This window comes from Emiliania huxleyi (genome assembly GCF_000372725.1).
Source record: "Emiliania huxleyi CCMP1516 chromosome Unknown EMIHUscaffold_144, whole genome shotgun sequence".
NCBI lineage: Eukaryota > Haptophyta > Isochrysidales > Noelaerhabdaceae > Emiliania > Emiliania huxleyi.
This window is the reverse complement of record NW_005201154.1, coordinates 88,667-101,172: the sequence shown is the minus strand read 5'-3', so window position 1 is coordinate 101,172 and position 12,506 is coordinate 88,667. Positions and strand designations below refer to the sequence as shown.

Here is a 12,506-nt window from a genome sequence, read left to right as displayed (position 1 = left end):
AATGTTCTCCGCGGCGGCCTCATTCTCCGCGCGTCCCCGCACGCACATGATCAGCGGCGTCTGCGGCGGCGCGGCGGGCGGGGTCGGAAGGACGCCGACGCCGGCATCGAGGCGGCGGGACAGGGCGAGAGGCAGGCGAGGTGTGCGTGGTCGGTCGCGGCATGTTGCCCGCGCCTGGTTGAGGGAGTCAACCTCCTTGATCGAGTCGCCATTGATGAGCGACGCCACGGTGGAGGTCTCCGCCTTTGCGGCGGCCTCGTGCAGCTTGGTGGGGTACTCGATAAGCGCCATCGCAGCTGCAACATGTGCGGAAGGCTCAGCCTCGCGCGCAGGCTCGCAGGGTGTGTGCAACGCGGGCCCGGCGGGTGAGGATGGCGGTGCCGGGCGCGGGTGCGGGCGCTGCTCGGGGTGTCTGGCGGGGAGAGCAGGGAGGGGAGAGGAGAGGCAAGGGCCGATGCTGGCGCACCAAGTGATCTTGGGTCCACCAGGAGGACAGAATTTCGAGCGTTTTTCTTTTTTAGTGTTTGTAGCTCTCACGTACATTCCCGTAGGAGGACTCTGCTGACAGGGTTTGCGATGAGGAGCGACCCGAAGGGTTTCTCGGAGGTTAGCGCACCACTAACCGCCGACAATATACCTAAAACTAACCGCCGAAGCGCAAGAACTCTTTTTCAGTACCTGTGTCTGTCCGGACGTCAACAAATACCGCGCTGGTATCCAGTCCGGGCCTGACTGTTCTTCACCTTCCTACATACATACATGTTAAGAGCAGATTTGTTGAGCAGAGGCGTTGTAAAATTCTTTTTCAGTAGGATACTCGAGTAGAGGAATTACTTTTATAAAATGAACTCGGGGGCACGGGACGCGGCACAAACGGGGCACAAACGCCAGGCTACAAAGACGGGGAGGCACGTAGTAGAGGAATTACTTCCCCCGTCGACGTGGTACATATCCTGGCGTTCCGTCGCGGTGTGTGTATCGCAGGAGGGTCTCGTGACGGATGCATATGGAAGCCATGTTGACCACGGGTGACACCCTATGCAATAGGTAGGTAGGTCCGGCTTTGACCGCCCCAGAGGGCCCTGCAACAGGTAGGTACCCCGTGTTTTCGTCTTTTTTCGCTTCGCTGCGCGGCCTGGGGATAGATAGGTAGGTAGGGCGTTTTGGCGCGAGTCATGGGATGAACTGCCAAGCTGGAAACACGAGGGTCGCCACGAGGGATGCCTCCTAGAAAGAAAGAAAGAAAACAGACAACCCAAGGGATGCCTCCTACTGGTTGCGCAGCTGAAATTTCTTCTTTGGAGCCGCTGCGAAGCTCGGCGCTGCGCTGGCGCTTGTGGCACGACCGCAAGGCAGACCGGGCGCGGAACTGGGCCATCGAGAAGAAGCTCACACGCGCGGCGAGGAAAGCTCGATATGCTCTCGGCCCTCGCCCGAACGCTGCGGCTTCCGATGCAGCCGCCAGCGCCGGTGCGGCTCATGGCAAAGCGCGCCGCGCAGGCACCAAAGCCGCGAGACTCGGCCAAGGTGGCCAATCTCTTCAAGCGCGGAGCACGCGGTCTCTTCGGCGGAAAGATGATCCAGTTTGGAAACATCATCTCGTTCTCCAACAAAAAGTGGCCCCCCCCGCCCCCCGCGACGACGCACGCGCCGGCAGTGGTCGCGGGCGAGCTCCCAGCCCCGCCCTCCCCGTCCCCGGCCGCAGGTCGCGGCGGACATGGAAGCCCAACGTGCAGAGCAAGCGCTTTTGGAGCGAGACGTACAACCGCTTCCTCCACTTTCGCGCGGTCGCGTCCGTCATCAAGCAGATCAAGAAGCTGCCGCACGGGATCGACGACTATCTGATGCGGACGCCGCGCGAGATTCTCCGCTACCCCAAGGCACGCCGCGCCCGCGCCGCGCCCCCGCGCCTGCCCCGCCGCCACGCACGCCAGCATCGGAGCGGCCCGCGGCGCACAGGCGATTCAGATGAGCAAGAACCTGCGGCGGATACACGCATCGCGGGCCGAGAACCTGGAGCCCGCCGAGACCAACGCGCAGGGCGTGCTCTCCTACCGCCCGCTCGACGCGGTCAGAGAGTGCGGGCCGGTGGGCGGGCCGCAGGGGTCCGCCGGGCAGCGCGCGGCGGCGGCCAAGGCGGCAGCTGCGGCGCGGGCGCTGGAGGACAGCGTCGGCGGGGCGGAGCAGGCGAGGCGATGAGAGCCTGGAGTTTGTGTACCTAAGGTATAGTCTTGCGCACCGTCAAGCTGGTGCACTTGCTTTGCGATAGTGTTGAAAAGAGAGAGGATGCCGGAGCCCGTCAGGAACCGTGAGCCTCACTCTATATGACGTCTCAGTCACACAGGACTAGTTGCAAATACGGCATACGGGGGTGGTGACTGGTGTATATGTGGAAAAATGACCCACTTTTGATGTTTTTTGTCCGTGTTGCTCCCAGCGCCCTCGCCCGCGCTCCCTGAGGCCATGGCTGGTGCTACTAGTATGGGGGGCTACCTGGCTACCGCGAGAGCGACCCAACTCGTCGACATCGTCCGATGATGGTGCCTCAAAGTCAGCCTCCGGAGGCTATCGTTGCGTCGAGCCGGCGGTGGCCGTGACATGTGGTTCCACCACCCCTCGCAGGCTTTGCCTCTGACCGCCACCGTTCCCAGGCTGCCTAATGGGATGGAAAGGAAGGCTCGGCGAGCGTATAGAAGCGCTCTCGACCTCGTCGTGGCAACCTGCATGGCAGCGCTGGCAGGCGCGATGAGCGTCGTGCCACCTGACCCGAGACGGGTCGCAGGCGTCGTACCGAGCGCGTCGAGACTGTGTCCTGATGCGCTCTGCACGGGTGAGCCACGTCGGCGTCAAAGGAGCGACGTGTGACCTGTCAGAGCTTGATCTCCGATCTCAGCGACGTCGAGTCGCCTTCGGTGGCGACAGCTAGGATGCATCTCCTCCGTCGTTTTTCGCGCGATGGCCCTGAGAAGCTGGCGGTGCACGCAGGCGGACCTTGTGTGTGCACGGAACGCTTAAAAAGTGGGTGCTCTACGTCACTTTTTTTGAGTAGATAGTGCCGAGCTGGCCGTGAGCGTGACATCGTTTTTGGTAGTTTTTGGTGCTTTTTCCACGTGAGACTTTTTGCAACTAGTTCACAGACACAGTCTCATATACTCTACAATGTGCACGTGTGCACACCCACACGTGACACGACATTTATTCATTTTGGAGCGGGACACTTCACACATGACAAACAACGTCATTTGGGGCCTGGAGCCCCTGCACAATGATGTTTATGGAGGTTTAAAGGCCCTGTTCACGCGCGCGCGAGACGTGCAGACAGGGTTGCCAGGTGAGAGCGAATGGCGCGGTTCACGCCTCGCACAACAGAGAGAGAGATGCGCTCTGCATGGTGGGACATAAAAGAGAGCGAGTACTTGGGCGAGTAGGCCGTGCGGTCGACGCTGCCGCGCGCGACTTTGCGCGCGAGGCGGCGCAGCTTGAGAACGGCGGTGGGCGAGAAGCCGCCGCCGAACGTCTCGTGGAGCAGCAGGTTGAAGTTGTTGCGCTTGACAAAGATCGCGTCGTGGTAGAAACCGCGATGCGCCTTGACGTAGCCGTGGCCGGTCTTGTGGGAGAAGGGTTGGCCGGGCTACGTGTGAGTGTTAGATTTGTTTGGTATTGCTAAAAATCTCTCTCACATGACTGAGATGACACTCGCACACTCCGACACTGCACGCGAGAGGCTTGCGTCTTGCGAGTTAATCGTATGGCGACATGTCGCGTTTGCACTTGGAGCACTTGGAGTGCAGTCGGTAACCTCACATCCCCTGGGCCGGGGAGCTGAGAAGCGCACCCAGCGGGCCGGATGATCGGTATCGGGTTACGGGCAAGAGAGCCCTAGCCCTGGGGGGTGCGCGTTCGCAGGGAAAGGGCCATAACGTAAACACGGTTCTCCGAGGGTTGGCCCCGCGTACCGGGTTTCCCCTTAACTGCAGGACGCGCCCTCTACTCGGAGCTAATAGACACAACACTGTACACCACTCTCCTGTACAGACACCTGCTTAGACCCTCGTTTCGGGGCTCACCTACCGTCCTCCCGGGGCTCCGGTTCTCCCCCCTTCGCTCGCTTGCTCGTCAGCCGAGCAACATGCGACAGCCGTTGTGGTCGTTTCCCTCGTTGTTGGTGTCGCTTCCTCCGCTGCCGTCCTTCGTCCTCGCCAGCTTCTCCCGGCTCCACCGATTCCGAGGGCGTCGACCGCCCGGCCGAGGTCTCCCCGGGCGAGGACGGCGGCATTGGGTCGCGTCGCTCCCCCTCCCAGGGAGGTCGGGCCCGCTCTCCCTGACCGACGAGTCGTGCCCGCACCCGCGGTCTCTCTATCGTCCTCGGCTCGCCCCTCCCCTCCACCGGCTCCTCCTCCAGCTCGGAGGGCCGTGGCTCCCCTTGTCGTAGATCGCGGTGGTCCGGCTGCCGCCGCGACGGGTATACCCCCGGTGGGCTCGCACGGCCCGACTCCACTCGCAGAGGCCGAATCAGCTCGACCCTCCCCTCCCCCGACAGTTGACTCCAGGCCTCCCCCGGGGCCCTCCGGTCCTGGCCTTCCGGATTGCCGGATGGCCCGCTGTCTTCCCACGGCACCTCCCCCCCCTCGGTCCCCTCCCCCGGGTACTCCAGCCTCCGACGGGGCGGTTCCGGCCCCCCCAGGCTCCGCGCGGGTCGGTGCGGTGACGACCACGTCGGCGGCGGGGGCGAAGGCGGCGGAGGGGTGGGTGGGTACGGTGGCGGCACCGGCGGTCGCATCGCACGGTACAGGGCCTCAGAGGCGGCTCCTCAACCCAGCGGTCGCTCCAGCGGTGGGGGCGGAGGCGGTTGTGGGGAGGGCGGGTATGGTGGCGGTGCTGGCGGCCGCAACGCCTGGCGCGGGGCCTCGGGGGCGGCCCCCTGCCCCTGCGGTCGTTCCAGACGCGGTTCCACACGTCGGCCGTCTACCACTCGGGGGGGGGGGCTAGTCCTTGTCACCCCTCGAGAAGGGAGGGGGGCATACGTCTGCTTTCACATCCTCCTACACCTGGCGGAGGAGCCGGAGATCGAGCGCAAGATGGCCAAGAAGGGCCTCACGCCGCTCCTCGCCTCGATACTGAAGCGCGACAACTCCGAGCTCCGCGTCCTCGCTCTCGCCTTCCTCAAGAAGCTCGCTGTCTTCAAGGCGCGCGGGAGGGGCACTCTCGCCCCACTGCCTTGTGGACCCACGCCGCCCTCTGACCCTCCTCCGCCCTCGCCGTCGACCCTCGCCGCTGCAGGAGAACTTGCCGGCGCTACGCGATGCCTCCCTCCTCGCCGGGGTCGCGGCGGCATGCGGCTCGAGCTCGAGCGAGGAGCTCCCCCTCACGGCGTTGCGCGTGGTTTACAACCTCTCCTTCGACCCGCACGCGCGGAAGGCCATCTTCGCCTCTCCCGTCCTCTCCAAGCTCGCCGTGCTCATCCGGCGCCGCTCCCACCCCCTGGTCCTCCGGATCCTCTACCTCCTATCGGTGGAGCAGCGCGGCCGCGAGGCTACGCCAGTCCGCCACCCACAGCCACATCCGTGGGATGAGGCTCAGCCCGCCCCGCCGGCCTGTACCGTAGGCTCTAGCGAAGACGGACGTCCCCGTCTCGTTGCGCAAGCATGTGCTGGCCTGCTCGGACGCGCAGCTGCCGGCGGAGCTGGCGGGACTCGCCATCAACCTCGCCACGGCGAGCCGCGCGGCGGACGCCCTCGCCGCGGAGGGAGGGATGCGGCACCTCCTCGAGCGGCTGCTGCAAACGCATGACCTCGTACTGCTGAAGCTCATCCGCGCACTCGTCGCGCACGACGGCCCTGCGAGCGCCGCCGCGCCGCTCACCGCCGAGCTGCTCGGTCTCACGCGCCAAGTGGTCGACGACGAGCACATGCGGCTCGAGCTACTCGGCACGCTCTCTGGGCTCCGCCTCGCGCGGCTGCCCGACCTGCCGCGGCTCGTGGAGCGCTACTCGCTCATCGAGCTGCTGCGGCAGCACATGGCTCCTGGGGCGGCCCAGGACGACGCTCTCCTCGAGGCGGTCGTGCTCGCGGGGGAGCTCGCCGGCTCGGCCAAGGTGGCGGTCATGCTGCTCAGCTCGGGCCTCGTCTTCCGCGACAGCATGGCGGGCGGCCCGACGACTCGCACCCTGTACTCGCTTCTGACCGAGCGACAGGTCCTCGGCCCCGCGGAGTCGCGCTGCCCACGCGCGCCGACGCCGTCCCAGCCCCCCGCCTCGCCCCCGCTCGCGGCAGGAGGACGACGAGTTCGTGGTGCAGTTGCTGTTTGCCTTTTACCGGCTGCTGCAGGTGGAGGAGCCACGCGTGGCGCTGCTCGAGAAGACGCAGATGGTTGTCTACTTGCTCGACCTCCTCCTCGACCGCAACAGCGCGGTCTGCGGCCTCGCCTCGCAGTGCCTCGACGCCATCTCCGAGTCGGATGAGGATTGGGCGGCACAGATCCGGCAGCGCAAGTTCGAGGCGCACAACCACGAGTGGCTCGCCGTGGTGGACGAGGATGAGGCGGAGGAGTACCAGGACGCGCTGGCCCTCAACAACGCCGTCAAGTCGCTGCGGGAGAATGCGCCGCTCGACGCCTCCCTGCTCGGCAAGGGCGGGTACTTGGAGGCTGGGGAGACGCTCCGGCCTGGGCACTCGCCCGCGTCCGACTGCTCGAGTCCGATGGACGAGTATGGCGTGGGACACGGGATGCACGGCCTCGGCAGTTACGGGTACGGCCTCGACGAGTACGATGAGGAGGACTACGTGGCGTGACACTACTGGTGGGTAAGCCGACCGCAAAAGGTTCGCGCTGCTGTTGCGTATGACAACTTTTTGGGGGTGTGGGGTGTGCGCGCGCGGAGCCCTGTCCACGTGGTGGCGCCCCCGGCTTGTTGCACGAGTATATGGGACACGATGTCTCAAATATGAGGGGTTTTGACTCCTACCGGCTCCTGACGCTATCCCTGGCAGCTCTAATGGCCAGGATCAGTAGTGTTGTGATAGAGGGTGCCCATACTAGCGCAGGAGCTGCCACACTCGCCCGGACCGTCCCCTTCTGGGGCCGGTTCCGCACAGCCCGCGAGAGCCGACAGCGGGGCCGTGCCGCGGGTGCCTACTGCCGAGTGCCACAAACACTGCGCCGTCCCGCCATCACCTATAGGCTGTCTTGTGTGATGGTTGGGATGTCCAAACGCCACCATCTTGGCTCTTGCGACCTCAAACCCGCGAGCTGTATGGGTGGTCCTGACGTCGACAGACGCCCGATGACCACGGTGAAGCTGAGCCGGAACGCGTCGACAGGTCTCGTCTGAGCCCGTGGCGGTCGCCGGCTGAGTCGCTGTGCACGAACCGGTACCTCAGGCGTCACCTCCGCAGCCTCAGGTCTCACACTCCATCACCTCCGCCGGGACGCCGTCGGTGGCACGCTCGGCGGCGAGTTTGTTGCAGCCCCACAGCGAGCGCGGCGTCGAGCCTACTCGGTCTGGTCGGTCGGCCGCACTCCCTGGGTGCCAGGGAGTGCGGCCGACACGCGAGCGGTGCTTCCCGGCAGCGCGCGCCGGCTGTGGGGCTGCAACATACTCGAGACACGCTTTTTTGGGACATTTTCGACGCTTTTGTCCCATATACTCGTGCAACAAGCCCCCCCTGTCGAGAAGCGCGCGCTTCTGCTTCTCTCTCTGCACAGCTTTGCTGTGGCGATGGAGGTTTCCCATCCCTCCCATAGAAAGAATTCAACGAAAACAACTGTATTCTCACAGTAAGAGAGGCGGAGAGGCGCCAGTGATGACGAAGCAGAGACTAGCGCAGACGAGAGCAGGGCAGACCCGGGGACTGGGGAGCTGGAGCAGACGGCATCGGCCGCCAAGGGAACGTTGGGAAGAGGCACGAGGAGGGCGGCGACCTCGACCGACTATGGAGGACCCGTCGCCAGACGACGCAGGGCAGAAGACGGTGAGGCAGAGCAGACGCGCAGGGCGAGACGAGGGAGGGAGCAGGACTTTGCGGAGATCAGCAGGAGGATGTACGAAGAGGTTAGGAGCAGCAGGGACCCGAGGGACCATGTGGAAGACGGCTAGTGCTAGTCCCCCATCGGGAGGACGACCCCGGCAGTCGCCGACCACACCCGCGCCGCGGTGTTGACCAACGGCGCGGCAATCCGCATCGAGGGCGCCCACCGCGCACCGGCGCAGCGATAGTATTGCGCGCAGTCAGGCCTCGCCCAGAATGGACAGAAGGCACTGGCGCTTCTCGCCAGCCAGACTGACTTGGCCACTGGCGAGCGGGCCGACTGCGCGCCCCGATCCCACCACTCGGCGCCATCGCACGGGTCCTCCCTCGGCCGCGCAGCTCCAGAGAGGCAGCTGGCGTTGCGCTGCACTGCCTGAAGCTGCTGTTGAGACTCGCCAACAGTTGGAGCTGCCCCGCGCGCCGCCGCGAGCACCACGACGTGAGCGCGCCTTCTGGAGGGCGCAGGCACCACCCCTCGCGCCGGCCCGAGCCGATTCAGCAGCTCCGGCCCAACCAAGCGCCGACGGGAGGGCGAATAAATAAATAAATAAAACGGACACACCAAACAAGGGGTGGGAGAAGAGCGCAAAAGGGAGCGCAGGCGCAAATACTGTCCCGTTTTGCTGTTCACAGCTACGGACGGCCTCTGCGGCAAAGTCAAATCACCCCCACCACCTCCCACCTCCCTCCCACAGGCAAACCTTCGGCTCCCGCTCAGAGGCTCGCCGCGCCCGTGCGGCGCGCCGAGGCGGCGCCGAGGCCGGCGCCTTGCACCCGGCCCGCGGCCGGCACAGCCTCGCCCCACAACTGACCGCCCTGCGGCCCCTGCGCAGGCGTACCACAGGCGTCGCTCAAAAAGCGACGCCGGGTGTGGGCTGCTCCCTTGACCCGTCACCCGCCGCGCCCTCGCCCGGCCGCCTCACCGCTCACGGAGCGCACGGCTGCTCGCCGCCGCCGCCACGCGTCCCGTGCCGCCACGCATGCCCCTTGCCCTGACGCGCGCGCTCTGCAGCGGCAGAGCGCGCGTCTGTCACAGACGGAGCAGCGACCGCGCCAGCGGTCGGTGGTTCCGCCCCCCCCTCGCGCGCGCCGCGCGCGCGCCGCCGCCGCCCGCCGCCGCCGCCGCCCCCTCCTCGCCGTCTTCCCCACCCCTACCCTCTGTTGCGCGCGCGCGCGCCCCGCGCTGCGCGCCCCCGCCCCCACCCCCGCCCCCGCCCCCGCCCCCGCTCCCACGCATACCTTCCCCGGTAGGTGTGCGTAGAAAGTGGAACCAATCGACAGGTGGCAGAAGCCGCCGTGTGTGACACATATTGCGGCACGTGAGTGAGACAGAGCCCCGGCAGCGCGCGCGCACAGCGCAACAGGCGTTTCAAACAGCAAACGGGACGGCCTGCGCAGCGTCTAACTATTCTTTTGTGGGGGCGAGCTGCTCTGAGCTAGACGACCGTCTGCAAGGCCCGCACGCCTGCCGCGCGCCCACCCCGCGCCCACATCTACGCCCACGTTGCTGCATCTACGCCCACGTTGCTGCCGAGTCGCGTCTCCTGCCACGCCACTTCACCTCTTCGCTGTTTGGGGAGGGGTCGGGGCAGCGCCGCAGCGCCGCAGCGCAGAGCGCCCCTGCAGCAGTGCCGCTCAAAGCTGCCCTACACACCCACGCGCTCGCTCGCCGCGCCTGATCCTGAGAGCTCGCCTCCTCCCGTCAGACCCTGCCATGTCCATCCTCCGCCTGTTCGTGCTGTCTGCGCTTCTGTCTTGCGCGTCAGCGCTCGTGACGCCGCTGGTGCCGCTGCAGCGCGCCGTCGCCCCGCCGCGGCAGCCTGCCGCCGCGATGATTGCTCTGACAAAGCCGCAGCGCACCAACAAGCGCCGCCGCGAGTACAACAAAATGTACAAGTCGGAGATGAAAACCGCCATCAAGCGGGTGCATGGAGCCCCGCCCTGCCGCCGTTGCAACTCGACGTTGCGAGTGGCTCAGCGGCGCTCGGCCCCCTCGGGCAGGTGTTTGAGGCGGTGGACGGCGGCGACTACCAGGACGCCTCCTCGCGGCTCAACCGCGCTCAGGCCATCATTGACAAGAATGTCAAGCGCGCTGCTCCTGCTGCGCCCCACCGCCGGGAGAGGGAGGCGGGAAGCTGAGCGGCCACGCTTCGTACTCAATAGGCGGAACATCTTGCACAAGAACACCGCCGCGCGCCGCAAGTCCCTCCTTACCCGCAAGGTCAAGGGGCTCGAGCCCGGCGCGCCCGCGGCCGCGGCGGCGCCAGCGGCGGCTCCGGCAGAGTGAGCAGTAGCAGCAGCCCCTTCTCAGTATTGCATCATTACGCGCAGCCGGGCCCAGCAAGGGGAGCGGGCGGGGCGTTCGTCGTTCGTGCTCCACGTGGGCGCGACGCTTCGCGACGGGCGGCGCCTAGCCCTGGCGGGGTCGCAGTCGCCGCGGCCAGTATGTAGAGTGTTGCGCCCGTCTTTTGTCTCTTCTTGTTGTGTCAGTCGCCTGTTTTCTTGCTTTGCGCCCGCAACCGTCCGACGCGGCGCGCGACATCTTTTCTTGCTCGGCTGTCGTCGGCAAGACTTCGCGCCAGAGCCGAACGCCGAGCAGTGTGTGTACTTACTATATATATATGGAAAAAGGGGCCTCTGCCGATCCGGCAGACGGCCTCGCTCCGCTCCTCGCCCTCCTCGGCCTCTCGTCGGTGCCAGACGATCCTGCCGCCGTGACCAAGGCGTACAAGCGTGCGCTCCGCAAGCGGCCCTCCGCAGTGCACGAGCTGCGGCACGCTGCCGAGGCGTTGAAGACGGCCGAGTCGCGTGCCGCGTACCTCGAGGCTGCCGCTGCGCCTGCAGAGCCGGGTGCGCCGCTCGCCATCGGGAGGTGGTCGCTCCCAATCTCCTCGTGCGGAGCGCCTTCCCGTGCCAACGTCCCGGCGTATGGCAGCGCCTCAGCCCGCGGCCGGCGGCCAACGATGGAGGACGAAGTCTCGGTCGGAGCGCCGATCTGCGGCGCGCACATGTTTGCGGTCTATGACGGCCACGGCGGCAGACGGGCCGCAAAGCTGGCGGCGCGCCAGCTGCCGGACGCGCTGCGCAGGGCGGCCGGCGAGGGCGGCGGCAGCGGCGAGGGCGGCGGCGAGGGCGGCGGCAGCGGCGAGGGCGGCGGCAGCGGCGAGGGCCAGGGCGACGACGGCGAGGAGGAAATCATCCGCGAGGAGGCGGCGCGGTCGGCGTTTGCGGCGGTGGAGGCGGCGATCCTTCGCCAGGGGTGGCACGACGGCTCGTGCGCCACGGTGGCGCTGGTGGACAGGCCGCGGCGGCGGCTGCAGCTGCTGCAGCTCGGCGACTGCAACGCGATGCTGCACTCGCCGCGTGGGTGCGCCTCCTCCCCGCCGGAGCTGCTCTGCCCGATCCACCGGCCGACCGAGCCGACCGAGGCGGCGCGGCTCGCGAAGGCTGGTGCAGAGGTGTCGCCAGCCGGGGGGCGGAGAGGGCAGTCGCCACCTCGGCGCTTTCCCTGAGCCCCTCTCGGATCGCTCCGGCAGGTGTCGTCGACGGGGCGGTGCGGCGGGCTCGCCGTCTCGCGCGCCTTTGGCGACGCCGAGCTCAAGGCGAGGCCGTCCTGGACACTTCCCTGACACTTCCCTAGACACTTCCCTAGACACTTCAAGCAGAGCTCAAGGCGAGCGGCTGTCCTCGGGGGGCTGTCTGCGCCTCCGAGGGCTGGGCTACCCGCCCGCTCGCCGCTGAAGGGCACACGCCCCCGGACACGTGTCGGGCACGTCCCGGTAGGCGAGGCTGCCCGCCGGCTCGCTGCTCGCCGAGCCCGAGCTGCGCTGCGTCGAGCTGCCGGCCGGAGGCGGCGAGGCGGGCGGCGGCGAGGCGGGAGGCGGGGCGAAGCTCGTGCTCGCGTGCGACGGGCTGTGGGACTGGATCACGCCCTCCACCGCGGCTCGCGTCCTCGACGAGGCCGCCCCCGCCGCCGCGGCCGGGGAGGCGCCCGGCCTGGCCGCCGCCGCGCGCGCGCTGGTGCAGGCGGCGCTGGACCGAGGCAGCGACGACAATGTGAGCGTGGTTGTGGTGGATGTGTCGGTGCCAGGGTGAGCCGAGCATGGTGAGAGAGGGGGGGGGGGGGGGGGAAGGAGGAAAGGAGGGAGGGAGGTGGAGGGAAAAAAAAAACCAGCCAAAAACCCCAAAGAGAAAGCGGACGGAACAGCCCCCGACAGACAGAGCTATTTTTTGCATTTGTCGCCCCCCGAGGCGTAGCTCTGCTGGATACCGAGATCCGGGGCCGGGAGGTCTAACGCCCCAATAACGGCCGGTAATGGGCCCTGAGTGGCCAGGTGCTGCCCCCCCAATACACACCCCCCCATGCTGGGGGGGTAGACAGCGGTAGCTTTGCAGGGCAAGGCTCTGTGTAGGCCCTTGCCGGGGGGTTATGGCTCCCCCGGGCGCTGTCCAGAAAACTCCCGATTTTGCGAAATCCCC

The 12,506-nt window shown here is 66.9% G+C and overlaps 5 protein-coding genes across 5 annotated transcripts in view; 4 read left to right on the top strand and 1 right to left on the bottom strand.

The window, feature by feature from the left end:
* Positions 1-296, bottom strand: part of EMIHUDRAFT_441122 (hypothetical protein) — a 1,753-nt gene extending 1,457 nt beyond the window's left edge. Inside the window, exons 1-2 of the mRNA XM_005787209.1 lie at positions 175-296; positions 43-60 (exon numbers count right to left, since the gene is read on the bottom strand). Of these exons, the coding sequence (XP_005787266.1) occupies positions 43-60; positions 175-291 (135 nt within the window). The 5' untranslated portion in view covers positions 292-296. The remainder of the gene's footprint in view (positions 1-42; positions 61-174) is intronic.
* Positions 297-1,416: 1,120 nt separating this feature from the next.
* EMIHUDRAFT_228102 (50S ribosomal protein L24) lies at positions 1,417-2,222 on the top strand (the record flags this gene model as incomplete). Its single annotated transcript, XM_005787208.1, has 4 exons — positions 1,417-1,616; positions 1,706-1,787; positions 1,960-2,105; positions 2,210-2,222. 4 exons carry the CDS (start codon positions 1,417-1,419, stop codon positions 2,220-2,222), a joined length of 441 nt encoding a protein of 146 aa, XP_005787265.1.
* Positions 2,223-5,078: 2,856 nt separating this feature from the next.
* Positions 5,079-6,791, top strand: EMIHUDRAFT_228100 (hypothetical protein; the record flags this gene model as incomplete). The annotated part of the gene is made up of 4 exons (XM_005787207.1): positions 5,079-5,177; positions 5,281-5,541; positions 5,606-6,193; positions 6,273-6,791. The coding sequence occupies 4 exons, from the start codon at positions 5,079-5,081 to the stop codon at positions 6,789-6,791; spliced, it is 1,467 nt and encodes a 488-aa protein (XP_005787264.1).
* A 2,950-nt stretch (positions 6,792-9,741) lies between these two features.
* EMIHUDRAFT_455468 (hypothetical protein) lies at positions 9,742-10,551 on the top strand (the record flags this gene model as incomplete). The annotated part of the gene is made up of 4 exons (XM_005787206.1): positions 9,742-9,798; positions 9,877-9,951; positions 10,029-10,114; positions 10,191-10,551. The coding sequence occupies 4 exons, from the start codon at positions 9,742-9,744 to the stop codon at positions 10,312-10,314; spliced, it is 342 nt and encodes a 113-aa protein (XP_005787263.1). The 3' UTR covers positions 10,315-10,551.
* Positions 10,552-10,648: 97 nt separating this feature from the next.
* EMIHUDRAFT_228098 (hypothetical protein) lies at positions 10,649-11,810 on the top strand (the record flags this gene model as incomplete). Its single annotated transcript, XM_005787205.1, has 4 exons — positions 10,649-11,044; positions 11,417-11,485; positions 11,564-11,637; positions 11,771-11,810. The coding sequence occupies 4 exons, from the start codon at positions 10,649-10,651 to the stop codon at positions 11,808-11,810; spliced, it is 579 nt and encodes a 192-aa protein (XP_005787262.1).
* Between the last annotated feature and the right edge of the window lie 696 nt (positions 11,811-12,506).